The sequence below is a fragment of the Oryctolagus cuniculus genome, chromosome 9, assembly GCF_964237555.1.
Source record: "Oryctolagus cuniculus chromosome 9, mOryCun1.1, whole genome shotgun sequence".
Taxonomy (NCBI): domain Eukaryota; kingdom Metazoa; phylum Chordata; class Mammalia; order Lagomorpha; family Leporidae; genus Oryctolagus; species Oryctolagus cuniculus.
In genome coordinates, this window is record NC_091440.1 from 60,803,883 (window position 1) to 60,821,638 (window position 17,756).

The following is a 17,756-nucleotide window of genomic DNA, read 5'->3' on the forward strand; positions in this document are numbered from 1 at the left end:
AAGTGGGGGTACAAAGTTATACTTTTCCTTGAAAATGTTTGGTGTGAGGAAATTCAGATACTGCATTGCATAACATAGTTGAGTATTTTTGGAGCTGTTAGAAAGTATATTGCTCTGTTCATTTCTAATTTAATAACTACATATTCACTTGAAAAATACAGACTCAAGTCATAGGTCAGAAGGATAATGTGTGATAATTTAAACGAGAAATTCCATTTGTTATCAGATGGCTTCAAGTATCAGTGCACTTAGTACATGTAAGTGTGAACATGGCTGTTGTGTGCTAACCACTGTGCTAGGAGCTAGGAATTCAAAGATCCACAACATATTCAAAAATGTCCCTGAGTAAAGAGCTACAGGCTTAAAATACAAATGGGGTTAATCCTTGTAGCAGTTAAGAGCTGCTATCAAAACCATTAGTAAAAATCCATTTTAAAGATCTATTGTAAAAATAAATTTAGGTCACAAATCTTGACCACAGGAAAAACATAACTGTTGATTTCCATGACATATGAGAAACTGAAATAAAATATAAGAAACTTAAACATAGTAGTATTAATTATTAGGCACCAATGGCTATAATGAAAATAGGAGCTTAATTCAGAGAAAGAAATTCATGTTTAGATTAATAAAAGAAACACAGCCACAAGTAATTAACTTTCAAACATTGTACGGATAGCGCCTACAGCCTGCTGCTATAATAGATCCATTGCACTTATCTTGTTAATTGGTTCTCTGCAGGGCAACATTGCTGGTAGAAACCTACCTTTCTTTTTGCTGGACAACAATGCAATGTAAACAGAAACATTTTGCTCTGAAGATTAAAACAAATAAATTGCAAATAAATCTTTTCAGTCTATGCTTCAGTATTTATGGGGATACAGCCTTCCTCATTCTTCAAAATTAGTTTCAGACAGCAACTATATAAGGTACTGACCGAGTTGTTCTGGAGTCTTGGGGTTTCATTCTACTCTGCGGGGTGTTCTCTGATTTCCAGTGCAGTCAGGGTCTGCTTATTGTGACTGCGAGATTTACGTTATCTGGAAACAAGGCAGTGGGCAGAAACATTCGAGTGCACGCATGTTTTGCTTACTCTCCGTAGCCTCGAGGTTTTGACCTTGTTAACAAGATCCTGTTTGTTAGACCCTCGATGTTTCTGTCTCCTAGGTAGCACGCAGAGATGCTGACAACAATGGCAGTCGAAGTCGGAGCTGATAAAAAGGTGTTCACGCTGATGGCTACAAAATGAAAGCTGATGACTGTCTCCGTATGTGGTGAATTTAGGAAACTACATTTAAATACTGAAAGAAAAGGAGTGGGAAGCACACGCTTGCTTTTTCACTCTCTAGATGGACAGATTTTTCTGAGCCCAAAAACGATGTAAGCTACTTTGGTTGGGCCAGACATTTTCCTGGCTGCGGCATCTGTAGCTAACTTTACAGCTGAACGTGTACCCCTGAGAAGGAAAGTCAGTTCAAGCGGTACCTGCATATGCCTGTCATCTTCTTGTCCAATCATGTTTCTCCACTCCATGAGGGATCGCTGCAGACGCTCCAGCCCAGTTTCCCAAAGCCTGACGCGACCTCCCATATCAACAGTAACAACGCCGCTTTTGCCCCACTCAGCCAACAGTGCGTCTGTGTCAGAAATGGTAGACAGCCATGTGGTATATGGCGAGAGAGATTCTGACCTGAGAAGGGAATCCAAAGTGAGGGAAAAACAAAAATAAAGCAGGGCAGGTGACACTTCATAGTTGTAACTGCTTTCCTGTATAAAAGTATGCTTACAACCCTCCTTCTTTTACACATGCTTTTTTTTTTTTTTTTTTTTTGACAGGCAGAGTGGACAGTGAGAGAGAGAGAGACAGAGAGAAAGGTCTTCCTTTGCCGTTGGTTCACCCTCCAATGGCCGCCGCTGCAGCCGGCGCACCGCGCTGATCCTGGCAGGAGCCAGGAGCCAGGTGCTTTTCCTGGTCTCCCATGGGGTGCAGGGCCCAAGCACCTGGGCCATCCTCCACTGCACTCCCTGGCCATAGCAGAGAGCTGGCCTGGAAGAGGGGCAACCGGGACAGAATCCGGCGCCCCAACCGGGACTAGAACCCGGTGTGCCGGCGCCGCAAGGTGGAGGATTAGCCTATTGAGCCACGGCGCCGGCTCTACACATGCTTTTACCTATCTCACAGCAAAAGAGGCAGGACAATTACGAACACAGAAAAACCAGGAGGATCAAATTAAGGCAGGTATAATTTTCTTTTTTATCACAGTATGTAACCTATCAGTAGTCCTGGTAATGAAACTAGCTTAGGCTAATTTAGGTTCACTAAGTTTGTTATAAATAATTTATCATGGACTGAATGTGTCCCTTCCCAAAATCCTATGCTGGAGCCCTAACTCCCACTGAGCTGGGGAACCTCTGAGAGGTGATTAGGTTTAGACAAGACATGAGCGTAGCGTCTTGTGAAGGGATTAGAACCCTGATTAGAAGAGACCGGGGGAATTGTGTGCTCCCTGCCCCTCTCTGACCCACCTTTCTCATGCTGGGACAGAGCAGGAAGGCAGCCTCTGCAGGGGAGCCCTCATCGGGAGATGAATTAGCTGGGGCCATGATCTTGGCTTTCCCAGCCTCGGGACTTTGAGAAATAAATGTTTGTCATTTAAGCCACCCAGTCTATTCTATTATTCTGTTATTGCAGCTTGACCTGAGATAGAAGTCTAATAGAAAGTACATTAAGAAGATATCAACAGATCCATTTGTAAGGAACAAAATTACACAGTAATTTATGGGTTATTTGCATTTTTCTGCGTATGTGGACCCTAGCTGACCCTGGCTCTCAGCTGTCGGGAAGAAAGGAACTCCGCCTCCCCCAGCAACGTGTAGTGGTTGGCTCATTCCTTGGAGTCTCAACTCATTTCAATTGCATTTATATTTGAGACTTTGCCTTTTCTCACTTATGAATCTGTAACATGGAATTTATATAGTTACATGTTTCACACATACATCCATTATCATATAGGATACAATACATATTACTATGGAGCCATGTATATTACTATATGTATAGTAATTTCTAGAAGTGCAACTGCTGTCTGTAAGAGTCAATTGCATGCTTCTTTGAAATAAGTATAGCTTTTGCTATACAAAAGAGACAGATTATAAATTCCTATTACCAAGGTTGGCTCTCTACATGGTGTAAAGGATAGTCTGATCACATAATAAGAAAAAAACACTGAATTAGCAATGTAGATGTGGAAAAATCATAAAACCACAATATGTTAGCTAAATTCTTACAATATATCAAAAGTCAAGAGTATTTGGACCTTTTTTCTGTTTTCCTTAGCTGAACATAAAGACAGTGACAAGGGCAGCTATTCTCAGTGCAAAAGTCTTCTCAAATGTTGATAAGATGAGGAAGAGCACAGTAAGATGAGACCATGTGTTTCAAAACTACTTTCTAGGGCTCCTAAGAGATAAACTTGAAATAATATGGAATTTATTTCATGGTACTCCCTCATAAAGTATTTTCTTTAGAAAAAAAAATTGTAGCTACAGATGGTGAGGTAAAGAGCTATTCAAGAAAAATGGAATTTATCCCTGTGAAACTAGGTTTGAGTTTCTGCCAGGAACACTTCAATTGTATGGGTCCATGAGCATTTTATGTACTGCTTGCCCTTATTTAATTCTCCACCACAAAATTTTCAATTTACAAGGGCAATTTCTTAAATCGTTAAAACAAAAAAGTTACTGAAGAAATTGCATATTTACTAAAGTTCGCACACCAAGTCTAGAATCTCTTATTTTTTAAATGCACATTCCCCTTATACATAATTACCAAGAATTACAGTAGGGTCTAGCTTTCTATACAGCGTATGTGAAGCTAGACCGTACAGGTTTACAAGTGAAAACAGTACAAAAAATAAGTGAGGGCGACAGCAGCGTATTCACTTTGGCCCTGTAGTTACATGCGGTTTTATTGTATTCTCTATTATTTGAAGTTAGTCATCAAGTGGAAAATTCCTGATATGTAGCAGAATGTTAAATTTAAGCAACTGGCAGAAAAACTGAAATCCAGATGGGTTGTTCCCTTGAAATATATATATGTGCCAAAAATAGCAACAGTTAATCTCAAGAGAGACTCAGGATGCAGTGAAACAGATTCTCCATCAAGTGAGACCTGAAATATGGCAAGTGGAGAGGTGCAGGAGGCATAAAACACTGGGCCTCACGGACTTAAAGGAAAAAGCAACACAGAATCCCTCACTACAGTCTTCATTCTGAATACACATCACAAAGATAATCATGTGGACACACTGGGTAAAATATATTATTAAATGTAATTTCACCTGTCTCCTTTGACCTTTTTTTTTAGTGTGGTCACTAAGAAATATAAAATTACATATTTGGCTTGCATTATATTTCCACTGGACAGGGCAGCTCTTAATGAGTGAATTACGGCGACCGGCTGGCGTGCGGCCGGCTACACAGCTGCTCTTGCAGGTGTTCTTCCACGTCAGGGATAACATGTGGCCCTTACAGAAAGTTAAAAAGGAAAGAACACGGGGTTTAGTGAGAGAAGGATAAAGAGAAATACTGTGTGAAATTACCAATGCTTTAGAAATATTTAAGAAGCATATTCTTTGCTTCCATTATTAGAACTAACAGTATATTTTAAGGAGTGTGTCATTAAGACAGACTGAGGAATTTCTTCCAATTTAAAGTCATTTATCCTTAAACCAACACATTAAGATGGTTCCAAGAAGTCATACCTACATTTGTTGGGACAAATAAATCTATTGGTCCCAAGACAGGAAGCTGTTTTTCTGCATTATTTTGTACTGTCCCGCTGAGCTGGCTTCTTCTGAGGGTGGAGGGAGAAGATGGTGGCCTAAGGATGCTCTGGGGGAACCAACAGGTTTCCGTGTCCCTGGCCTTCCACTGACCTTGGAAGACCCTCCAGGCCCCTCTGCTTCAGGTTTCAGGCAAGGACTTCCCCACTGCGTTGCAAGGGCTCCATCACATGTGAGGGAGTCAATGGGAGGAGTGCATCTGATCTTAATCTAGATCCAACCGGAATGGAGGAAGGAGGCTTTGGCCAGAAGGGGCATGGGCAAAGGAAGGAAAAAGGCAAAACTCAGCATATGCTGACAAAGCAGCTGTAAGGTGAACTTGAGAGAGGGAGGCAAGACCAGGATGCACCCAGAAAGGCATGGGTGACAAGTGAGAGGACACCTGTGTTCTCAAGGTAGAGACCAAGTGTTACTGTTTCTGCTTTTGTGTCCTGAGTCTAGCTACCACCACTGGACAAAAATAAAAAACAGTGAATGGTAATGAATTTCATCCTACATCTAAGGAAACCTTCAGCTACTCTTTGACCTCCATAACTGGACATGCACAGAAACATACTTAAAAACAATATTAAGCAAATGCCATTTAAATTCCTCTGACATTTTGAACACCTCTGCTTCAGAACACTATTACATAAAGTTAATAAGTATCAAAATCTCTGCAATACTAAAAATGCTATTTCAGGACATAGAAAAACTTACCACCAGAACAGATCAAACAAAAGAAAATGCAAGGTTGAAGGCTGTTAGACTTATACCTATATAACATTTTTCCAAAATGATTATAAAAATGTCAGTAAAGCATGCGGAAGAACAGCAAGATATAAACCAACTATAATGGGGGGAAAAAGAGCTTGCTATTTAAGGAAGCAAAAAGCACACATTTGTTCAGAGTACTTATTAAGAATTCACTCATTTTTTATGATACTACAAGCTAAGAACAAAAGTGAAATGTATTACCTGGGAATAGGGATATATCGCAGTTTCTTTGATTGAAGATCAGTGACTTCTATATAACCAGCTGTTTGCGGAGGGGTAACATCTGCACACGAGTCACAAAATGATCCACGTATTAAATTACTGCATGAGACTCAAATGAACCAAAAGAATAACTGAATGCTGCTAGAAGTGGAATAAAGTTATTAGTGGCTTAGGGTGGAACTCTGGGATGTACTTGCCGGGGTACAGTGTCAAGTCCAGTCCTCATAAAGACCGGGTAGGAAGGCCTGGCTCTGATATTTCCTAGCTGTGTCATATTAGTGAAGTTAGTTACCTTTCTGAGGCCTGTTTCCCCCATTTGTAAAATGGGAACAATAGCAGCATTTGAGCATCTAAGTACTATTTTGAGGATTAGATGAAATTACAGACTCATAGCATTTAATTATAGTTGCTCCACTTACAGTATCTGTCATTATTAGGGCCCTGAAAGACAGAAGTGAGGTGAGCATAGGGCAGTGGAGGGAGGACTCTGGATCACAGAGAATGTGGAAAGTTGAGGGAAGGAGGAGACTAAGAGATGTGGGAGCCAGAGGCCTCCACTTCAGTTCTGGGGTTGGTTTCCCAGCAAATTCTTGGGTTTCACTGACTTCTCTCCCACTAGCACTGTAGACTACCATTGCCCTCAAAGTCAGCAGCTCTGATGAGTCTTTACAGAGAGCGCCAACGGCACTGACAACAAGCAAGACCCAGGATTCCTATTCGAGGGAGAGGAAGCAGAGGCTTACACAGGTGTGCTGAGGTGACTGAGCTGCCATTGCCTTCAAACACAGGCCTTCTGGAACTCCACACACAACTCTTAGCTTAGCTGGCTCCCAGGAAATAGTTATTTGTGAAGTAGACCCATTTTACAAAATCTTGGACCTTAAGTTGCTTTGTAAAAAGAAATTTTCCCTACACATAGCTCACATGTTTAAAGCTTTTCATGTCTGCCTCTCTACCTACCACCTTATATTGTAACTTCTGATGAGAATGAGATATCCAGGATCTTCACACTGAATTCACTGGAGCTTGGCTTTTTTATTTCATGATTGTAGTAGTTTTCTAAATAGCTTATCTGAAAAACTCAACATCTCTCAGATCTACTTAACAAACATGTTTGAACTTACTTTGCACCAGACATCCATGAAGTGCTGGAGACAGAGAAAGGAAAGAGATGTGGACCTTGTCTTTGAGAAGTTCACAGCATAAAGAGAAAACTCTCGTTTTTCTTTCTTTCTTAAAAAATTGTCTAAGCCATTTTGGCCTTTTGGGAGTCACAGTCCTGGGCCAGGTATGAGCTGCAGAACTGGGCAAGGGAGAGTTCCAAGGGAAGGAGGTAATGTCCAGAGACAGGAGGGCATTAGAAATAAAGTAATCTGACCACCCGAATGCATCGGTTGTGCCTGGATGACCATTTGTATAAAATGAATGTCATGGACCATCTGTGTTGAAAATGCAGCCTAGGATATAAGGTCAATCTTGGATAAAGTTTTGCACCATGTACCTTTTTTTTTTTTTTTTTTTTGACAATTCCTGTTGCTAGAACCTAGCTGAAGTAAGTTGAATTATTTATAGACCACGGTTCAATGCCAAAAATGACCAGTTATTTAAGCAGTTGGGATGACTAAAGATGACTAGCTAACCAACTTACTCACATTTTGGCTTGCCATTTAGAGGATTTCTTTTTAAAGTAGTATTAAGTTGAGCTACTGCCATCAGCACTATTTGGCCTGTGAGAGTAAAGCAAGCCAACTTATTTAAAAATACCATTTTTTTCCTACGTCTTTCTTTTCTTTCATTGTGAAAATTAATTCCATGACATAGAAGGTAAGAAAAGTGCAATGAAAACTGTATACTATTTTAAGAAGAAGAAAGCAAGAATTTTACTCTTGATATTAGAAAATATTTGTATCGATCAGAAAAGGGAATTTGTGGCTATAAAACACTGCAGGGAAAGATAAAAGATGGTGGTAGTAGTGTTAAGCACTTGAAAATAATCAAAATTGATGCTTACTGATTTGCCAGCAGACAAGGATATTTACAAAAAGGACTTTGTGGCTGTCCCTACACAGAATACATGATTGAATTAAGGAAGTAAACCGTGTGGCTAGGTTTTCCTCCAAACTTAGCCAAATCCTTGCCCATCCATTTTAAATGTTTCAACACTCTGGAGAGGATGAGGCTCAGTAAATTTCCATTACATTTATAATCCAGGTGGATTTCAAAGATAGGTATAAACTATATTTAGGGATTAGCTCACTAACCATTAAAGGGAAGTCATTGCTGCAGTGTTTATCACATAGTTCCCATGTACAGTGGGGACAGTTTATATGCGCAGTGCCAAGGTTAGGAGGAGGTATAAAAACTGTCAGGCAGCACAACCAAGAAAATTTTCAGAGGGAAGATGAAATTATATTTTAAAATCCACTCCTTCTAGAAATGCAATTTGATGTACAACAGTGAACCACTAGGTTTAATGTACTTCCACCTGAGTTCCCAGGTTAAAAGAAGGATGAGTGTCATAATAAAAAGGCTTTTATATGTGACGTTTCACATTATGCTATTTTTCAGTGACTTCCTTTATGCTGCTGGGACAACAACCTTGGTAATTCCACTGATGGATACGTGTCCTTCAGACTCTCAATGTATATTCAAGGAGACAGGCATGAGAATATTCATAGTACCCCTTATTTGTGATGGCAAAAACTTAGAAAGAACCTAACTGTGCATTGACAAAGAAGAGATGAGTAAGTGGTGGTATGTAAAGCAGTGACTATGAAGTAGAGCTATCAGTGTGGTGATGACAAAGACGCTCTTCTTGACCAAACCGAATTCCCAAATTCCTGAATTCTCTTCCCAATTCTTAGGATTCGGTGTTCACCTTTACACCATGTAAAAAATTAGCTCAACTTGGATCCTAAACTTAAATATAAAATCTAGAAGTGTAAGACTTGTAGAAGAAAACAAAGGAGATTTTCCTTTCATCAAAATAGGAGAAAATATTTGTGAAGTATACTGACACTGGACTTATACCCAGAACATGGAAAGGATATGCATAGAAAGAATATCTCAATTAAAATGGGCAAAAGATCTGAAGATACATTTCACTAAAGAAGATATATGTGAAAAAATTGTCAACATCATTAAGTGCTAGGGAAAATATAAAATAAAAGTTGAATGAGATAGCACCACAGAACTACTAGAAAGATCAAGAATTGCAGATAATGAGTACTGGCAAGGATGCAGAGTAACTGCAACTCTCATTCACTGTTAACAGAAATGCAAGATGGGACTGCACCTTGGAAAACAGTTTGGCAGCTTTGTCACGTAATGTAAAAATGCCATTCCAAGATATGTACACCTAAGTAGAACAGAAAGTTGTGTTCACTTGAAAATCTGTGAATAAATGTGGATAGTGGCCATATTCATTACTGCCCCATACTAGAAACAATCCATTTGCAAACAATAAGCAGAAAATACATCCATATGATAGACAATCACCTGGCAATAAAAAGGAATTGAGTACTGGTACATACAACATAAACAACTGTCAAATGCATTATATCAAAGGAAAGAAGCCAGACTCAGAAATCCACACATTCATATGATTCTATACAATATTCTGATAAAGGTAAATTTATGAGGACAGAAACACAGAAATTTGGCTTTTGGTTTCAGATAGGGTGGGAGTTGGCCACAAAGTGGCATGGGGGAGGTTTGTAGGGCAATGGAATCTTCTGTATAAACTGTGGTAGTGCTTACAAAATTGTGTCTGTCAAACTCAGAGAACTATACAGTAAAAGGGGTGAATTTTACTGTGCATAAGGTGGGTCCTGATAAGGACCAATGTTCATCTTTATGATATCACTCAGATTTGTGGAGAATGGGTGAGGAGAAAAGCATGGAAGAGGTAACATGTTTAGGAGTCTATGGCACTGTTTCAGATAGGCAAGATGGTGGTACTCCAGATGGGAGGCAGGCAGCAGAATGGAGACCAAGTGAGTGGATACAAGGCTCATTAGTGATGTCATATCAGGACAGAGTGACTGATGGATTGGATGTGGACAATGAGAGAAGAGGCATTAAGGTGGACTCCAGGTTTCTGGGTTGACGGAGGTGCACCAAACCCTGCTTCAGAACTCCCTATAATTCCTGGAGTGCTCTGCCAACCCCTGACTCTGCCATATGGGACTCTTTCCCTGGAAAGGTTCCTTCAATTGATTATGATTTGACTCATGAAAGATGAGTGAAAGTTAATCGGTCTGAGTTGTAAGCTTCTCTTTTGCATTGATGTTTCACCTTGTGAATATTCCCATCATAGCACTTATTACACTGTACTGCAATTGTCAATGTATTCATCTGCTTCTTCCTCCATAAACAGCTTAAGGAAATCATGGTTTCTTTTCACGGGTTTCAGTCTGGAAGGAATTAATTCTAAATACTGTTATATAACCAGGGCTTTTCAAACCCCAGGAACAGATTCGTATTATACAGTTAGCATTACATTTGTGAAGCCCATACTACTATAATAAATGTAAAAATAGGGTAATATATTACTGATTCTATGATGCAGATAAGAGCAGTCAATAATTTACAATCATTTGTTATGATGAAAGCAATATCCAATCCAATAATAGCTCTAGATTTGGGAGTGGAAGACTTTGGTGCAAATCTGGGCTTTGCTGGCCACTGGTGGAGTGATCTGGTCATTGAACCCTCTGTCAGCATTTTTTTATGCATAAATTACACAGCATGTCAACAATAGGATGAGATTTTGAAGATCAATGAATGTATACGAGAATAAAAAGATGAGATCAGGACAAGCCTTGGGCTTGGATATATTTTATAGTAATAAACAGAAGTTGACTTTGAAAGCACTGATAATTCAGTCGATCTGTCTTATAAGCACCTGGTTCTCGGTATCAGAAATTTAATACCAAAGTGAGGCTTCATATCTAGTTTATGCCTAAAATCCTGATCGTTTTAGGTGGCCTTCTGAAACATGTTCTAGTAAAGTTACTGTAGATTGTCCCAGAACGAGGATGAGCTCTCACACTGTGTGAAGGTGAGTGAGAACTTTTAGAACCCCCTAAGTCTTTTTAGCTACTTCCAGATCTGTGAGAATAATCTATGTTGATTAATATGCAAAGATAATGATAAGCTAAGTGTTCCCTACCGAAAGCAAGCTACATTTAACCACCTTGGTAAATGAGAAGTTCCTTACCTTTGGGGTAGATATCTCCTAGAGGGACATCTCCTGGGGGCAGAATCCTTACTACCTGATTGGTATCTAAAAGAGTCACACAATTGCTCTGTTTTGGGGTCCCACTTTTCTTCTTTCCTCCATAGAATGCTGTATCAGTGACATTTGATTTATGCAAAGATGATGGCCTCTTCCAAGAATAAACTTCACTAGGTGACTGAAAAACAACAACAAAAAGATTTAAGCATTGTCATATGCCTACCCTCATCACAATTTTAACAATGCACCCTTTCATCTTTAAGCAGATAGTAATGGTAAACTTAAGTTTTTAACAAGTATGAGAAAAACTGAATTATTCTTCAACTCTTTTGGATTTGGTACAGAAAATAGCTGCTTCACAAAGAACTATAATTTTCAGACATGTGAGATATACTAGTTTTTTATTTTGAAATGAAAAAATGAACACATATGTATCGACCATTTGACCTGAGGAATACAACAAAACTAATGTTTCTGAAGCCCTTAGAGTGTCTCTTGTCAATCACACCTCTTTTTGTCTTCTCTAAATTTAACTCTTCTGGAATTTTGCTTTACTTTAAAGCTTTTAAAGTTGCATCCTTTCCAAGATCAAATGTTTCTCTGAAACTGCTTTCAAGAGTGAGGACCTCAGCCTGTCAGGAGTTTATTTTTGTGAGTGGTGGGAGGCAGGGACCTAGGTTCATCCTTTTATCACAGGGACACCTAATGGTCCAAATATCATTAACCTTTGTTCACTTTGATATGCAATGCTATCACCAAACACAGATCCGTGTATGCATGCATCTGTTTCTGGGCACTAAGCTCTGTGTTACTGTATATTTTTCTACCACTATGGAAATGTCACATAGTGTTTGTTATTGCACCTTTTACTAGCCTTGAAATTTACTAGGATGAGTACCTCTGCTTGTTCTTTGTTAGTGATGTCATGGTTATTGTTTGCCATTGCACTTCCATAAAAATGTATGAGCGTTATCTGCTCTGCATTCTTGTCGATATTTGTTATTTCTTACTTTAGCCATTCTAAGAGGCATATTGTAGCATCTCATTGTGGTTTTAATTTTCATTTCTCTCATGACCAGTGTTTTTGGATAATTTTTCATATACTAATTTGTCACCCCATATCCTCTTTGTTGAAGCATTTGTTCAAGTCTTTTGCCCATTTTTATATTTACCCTTAATTTTATTTCTTTTTTTTAAAGATTTATTTATTTATTTGAAAGAGTTACACATAGAGTGGAGAGGCAGAGAGAGAGAGCAAGAGAGAGAGAGAGGTCTTCCATCCACTGGTTCTCTCCCCATTTGACCGCAATGGCCGGAGCTGTGCTGATCCGAAATTAGGAGCCAGGAGCTTCCTCCAGGTCTCCTATGTGAGTGCAGGGGCCCAAGGACTTGGGCCATCTTCTACTGCTTTCCCAGGCCATAGCAGAGAGCTGGATTGGAAGAGGAGCAGCCAGGACTAGAACCAGCGCCCATATGGGATGCTGGCGCTTCAGGCCAGGGCTTTAAACCACTGTGCCACAGTGCCGGCCCCATCCTTAATTTTATTTCTGTAACTATCTAAATACATAGAAAATTATGAATACAAACAAATATATCCAACTCCAATCCAATGACTATGGGGCTCATTCTAGTTTTCTTCTTTCAGTAAATGTGACTCCCTTCTCCACCAGAAATCTGTTTTAATTAACCTTATGTTATTATTATGGCAGAGAAAGAAATAAAGGGTATCCAAATAGGAAAGGAGAAAGTCAAACTGTCATTGTTTACACATGACATAATCTTTTTTTTTCCCCTAAGAAAAATCTTTAGTTGTCTACAGGGAGATATCCTACTGACAATTTTTTTTTTTCCTTAATAGAAACATAGAGAGTCCCCATTCTTTATCCACAGCAAAATAAATAGCTATTCCCTACAGAAGGACAGTGGCATTGCTCTAGGGCCCACTTGGGGCCTGAAATGGGTTAGGGGGCCATCAGTCCCATGTGATACAATCTTATACATAGAAAACACCACACATTTCACCAAAAATCGATTAGAAAAATATATACAGCAAACTGCAGGACACAAAAATCAACGTGCAAAAATTAATAGAACTGTTTTTCATCAATAGCAAATTATAGGAAAAAAGAATGAAGAAAGCAATTTCAACTCCATTAGCTATAAAAAAATAATGTGGGCCGGCGCCGCGGCTCACTAGGCTAATCCTCCGCCTAGCGGCGCCGGCACACCGGGTTCTAGTCCCGGTCGGGGCGCCGGATTCTGTCCCGGTTGCCCCTCTTCCAGGCCAGCCCTCTGCTGTGGCCAGGGAGTGCAGTGGAGGATGGCCCAGGTGCTTGGGCCCTGCACCCCATGGGAGACCAGGAAAAGCACCTGGCTCCTGGCTCCTGCCATCGGATCGGTGTGGTGCGCCGGCCGCAGCGCGCTGGCCGCGGCGGCCATTGGAGGGTGAACCAACGGCAAAGGAAGACCTTTCTCTCTGTCTCTCTCTCTCACTGTCCACTCTGCCTGTCAAAAAAAAAAAAAAAAATAATGTGAAGTATCTAGGAATAAATTTAGCAAAGGAGTAAACAATCTCTTAAATAAAAACTATAAACATTGATGAAAGCAACTGAAGAGGACACAAACATGTGAAAAGACAGCCTCTGTTCATGAACTGGAGGAATCAATATCCTTAAAACATCCATAGCATCCAACTCACTTACAGATTCAATATTATCCCTATCAAAATATCAATGACTTTTTGATTTACAGAACTAGACAAAATACTACTAAAATTTGTATGGAACTACAAACACCCCAAATAGCCAAACCAAACTTAAACAAAAAGAAGTGAACTTGAGACATTATATTACCTGACTTTAAAATTTACTACAGAGCAACAGAAATTAAAACAGCATAGTATTGGCATAAAAACAGACAGACCAATGGAGAAAAATAGAGAACCTAGCAGTAACCCTACATATCTACAGTCAACTGATCTTTGACAAATGTGCTAAAAACATATATTAGAGGAAGAATGATCTTCCAGTAGATGGTGCTGGGAAAATTGGCTATCTACACACAGAAGAATGAAACTGGGGCACCTGTCTATTACCATGTACAAAAATCAACACAGATGGATTAAAGATCTAAATGTAGGACCTGGAGCTATGAAACTACTAGAATAAAACAGGGAAAATACTTCAGCACATTGGGATAGGCAAGGATTTGTTTTTGAATCAGATCCTAAAAGACAAGAAAAAAAATAAAGATATCAAATGAGGAAGCTAATTCCAAGCAAAGGAAATAATCAACAGAGTAAAGAACTAATCTGAATGAGAGAATATATTTTGCTTTAAAGCTATTGATTTGATAAAGGGTTAATATTCAGAACATATAAAGAACACAAACAACTCAGTAGCAAATACCACCACCAAATAATGGGCAGTAGATCCAGACATTTTTAAGAGAAAGACACACATACGGCTGACAGGTACATGAAAAAAAGCTCAGTGTCACTAATCATGGGGTTAAGGCAAGTCAAAATCACGGAGAGATATCACCTGACTGCAGTTGTATAGCCACTGTCAAAACCACAAAAAGCAGCCAGCGATGCCGAGGATGTGGAGAAAAGGGAACATCTGCACACTACTGCTGACAATGTTCATCACTACAGTCACTGTGAAAAACAGTAAAGAGTTTCCTAAAAAACTAAACTAAATTAAAACTACTATATGCTCCAGAAATCTCACTATTTGGGATACATATATCCAAAGGAAAGGGAATCAGACTGTTGAAGAGACATCTGCACTCCTGTGTTTACTGCAGCATTATTCACAATAGCCAAGAAGTGGAAACAATGTAAGTGTCCATCTACTGATGAATGGATAAAGACAATGTGATACATAGACACAATGCAAAACCACTCAGCCATAAAAGGGATGAAATCCTGTCATCTGCAACAACATGGATGGAACTGAAGGTCATTATGTTAAGTGAAATAAGCCAGGCACAGAAAGACTAGTACTGAATGACCTTACTTATATGTGGAATCTAAAAAAGTTGAGCCTGTAGAAGTTGAGAGCACAGTGATGGTTACCAGAGTCTGGGGAGAGCAGAACGGAGGAAGGGATGAGAAGTGGTTGATTAATGGGTACTAAGTTATAGTTGGATAGGAATAAGAAGTTCTGGGCTTCCGTTGTACAGTAGGGTGACCATGGATGACAATGACATACCATGTATTTTTTTTTTTAACGAAAAAGCAAGAAGAAAGGATTTTTAATTTATTAATCATAAAGAAATGATAAATATTTGAGGAGAGCAGGTGTATTTAACCTGATCTGAACATTATACAACATACATATGTATTAAAACATCACATGGTACCTCTTAGTCATGTATAATTTTTATGCATTAAAAAGGCTTTAAAATACTTATCATTTAATTATCCTGAATATATTTCATTATCTTTATGTTACTATGGTTAATGTATTTACTTTCATTGTGCATTCTCCACTTTCTATCCCCACCATAACCTTATCTTCTTGGCGGAAGCCCTGGATACCTTGCTTGGGTTCCCGAAGCTGATACTGGGCTAGGTTCAAGTGTGAACCTTCTCCTCCATTTGCTGGGACTCCCACACACCACACCAGGCTGCCCCTTCCCCATGCGAAGTCTTTTTTTAAAGATTTATTTATTTTACTTGAAAGGCAGAGTTACAGAGAGGCAGAGGCAGAGAGAGAGAGAGAAAGAAAGAAAGAGAGAGAGAGAGGTCTTCCAGATGGTCGCAATGGTCGGAGCTGCTCTAGTCCAAAGCCAGGAGCCAGGAGCTTCTTCTGGTCTCCCATGCGGGTGCAGGGGCCAAAAGACTTGGGCCATCTGCTTTCCCAGGCCATAGCGGAGAGCTGGATCAGAAATGGAGCAGCCAGGACTTGAACTGGTGTCCCTATGGGATGCCAGCACTGCAGGTGGCGGCTTTACCTGCTATGCTAGGAATGCTTTCAATGTTTCACTACTGAGGATGATATTTGCTATAGGTTTTTATAGATATTTGTTACTAGGATAAGAAATTTATGTAAGCTTTTAATAATTTTGGTGCTTTTGATAACTGTACAAAAGTTAATAAGAGGTGACATATCCTTTGTTGATAGTTTTATGTATAATGTAAAGAAATCCACATAAAAGCAGACAGGCAGTGTGGTATAGTAAAAAGGATTCAGGGTAGAGGGTTGGTCACACTTGAATTCAAATCTTAGTTTGCTTACTGATAGCCTCTGTGACCTGAGGGGCAGAACTTTTCCACTTCTTGATCTGTAAAGCCTTGTATAACTGTTATAAAAACTAGCTTTCAGAAAAGGGCTTAGAATTAAGCACAATACCTAACCATTGCATTGGGAACCAAAAAATACAATTGCCATCCAAAAACATTGAAGGCTGTCTGGTTGACTCTAATTTTTCACTTAATAGATATTCACTGAGCACCTTTTAGGTGGTGGGTACCACACTAAGGACCAGGGATATAGCTTTTAACTTAACAAGTTCAGTAATCACACAGGCTATAAAGGATTTCTATAGGATTAGTACATACAGTATTTTATACTCGGTTTTGATTCTCTAACTTGTTTATAATTCTATCTCTATTTTAATTTCTTCAATCAGAAGAAAGTTATTAGATCTATTTTTTACTTAGTTCCATCTTCAGACAAAAAGCTCCATTGCTTTTTCTACTCACAGCTATAACACTGTAGAAAGCATATCAAACACATCTCTTTCATTCACTTGAGGCTGCTGTGGACATTGTAGTCCAACTACAGGTTTCACTTTGAGTTACATAATATGATAACAAATGCTGTTTACTTGATAATCAGGAAGACATATGGCTAAGTCCTAAGCCACATATTATCCATGGGGTTTTAGATTTCAAATGTCTTATATCCTGAAGGGCCTACCATTCATTAATTACATTAAAAATTTGAGGCATGTGAGATGGTTGTATTATCAAGAAGAGCCCATATTTTTATCTTTTAAATGACTCTATCAGCCCATCTAATAGCTACAAAGGAAATTATGAAAATTAAATGTATAATCGAAACACATGGAGCTATATCAAGGTTGTTGGATGGCAGTGTGGACTGAAATGACCTTTACATTTATTTCCTCACATTTTCATCAGGAGAGACTGGTGCCCAGTTTTACCTGGAGTCAAATACAAACAGCCTCTTCTTTATAACAGTAAAGAGCAGTAATATGCTTCATTGAATTGAAAGATAAGTTGAGGTCATTACCCATCACAGCCTAAGCTGGATGTTGCGAACATACATTAAATCAGAGCAAAACTTAAATGAAAGTGAACTGATGTTCATGAGTGTTGAAGAACTGCATCTACAGTAATGACCCCTCTAAAATTTAACTTGAAAACATTTTAGGAGACTACTTTATTAGTCTCAAATTGTTTCTTGTGTCATTGAACTTCCACAAATGGAGAATACTCATTTTCCCTTACTAAATTATATCATAGAATTACACTCCAAATGTTACTTTTTAAAAAAAAAAAAAGATTTATTTTATTTATTTGAAGAGTTAGAGAGGTAGAGCTAGAGAGAGAGAGAGAAAAAGAGAGAGGTCTTCCATTCACTGGTTCACTCCTCAAATGGCTGCAACGGCCAGAGCTGAGCAGATCTGAAGCCAGGAGCCAGGAGTTTCTTCCAGGTTTCTCA

The 17,756-nt window shown here is 39.1% G+C and overlaps 1 protein-coding gene across 2 annotated transcripts in view; it reads right to left on the bottom strand.

Annotated features, from left to right (window-relative positions):
* VWA8 (von Willebrand factor A domain containing 8) overlaps positions 1–17,756 on the bottom strand; it is a 407,530-nt gene that overhangs the window by 103,544 nt on the left and 286,230 nt on the right. For both annotated transcript variants that reach the window (XM_008260014.4, XM_051850641.2), the window contains 3 exons: positions 11,044–11,239; positions 5,802–5,883; positions 1,486–1,690 (listed from right to left, as the gene is read on the bottom strand). In XM_008260014.4, coding sequence (XP_008258236.2) covers positions 1,486–1,690; positions 5,802–5,883; positions 11,044–11,239 — 483 coding nt within the window. The remainder of the gene's footprint in view (positions 1–1,485; positions 1,691–5,801; positions 5,884–11,043; positions 11,240–17,756) is intronic.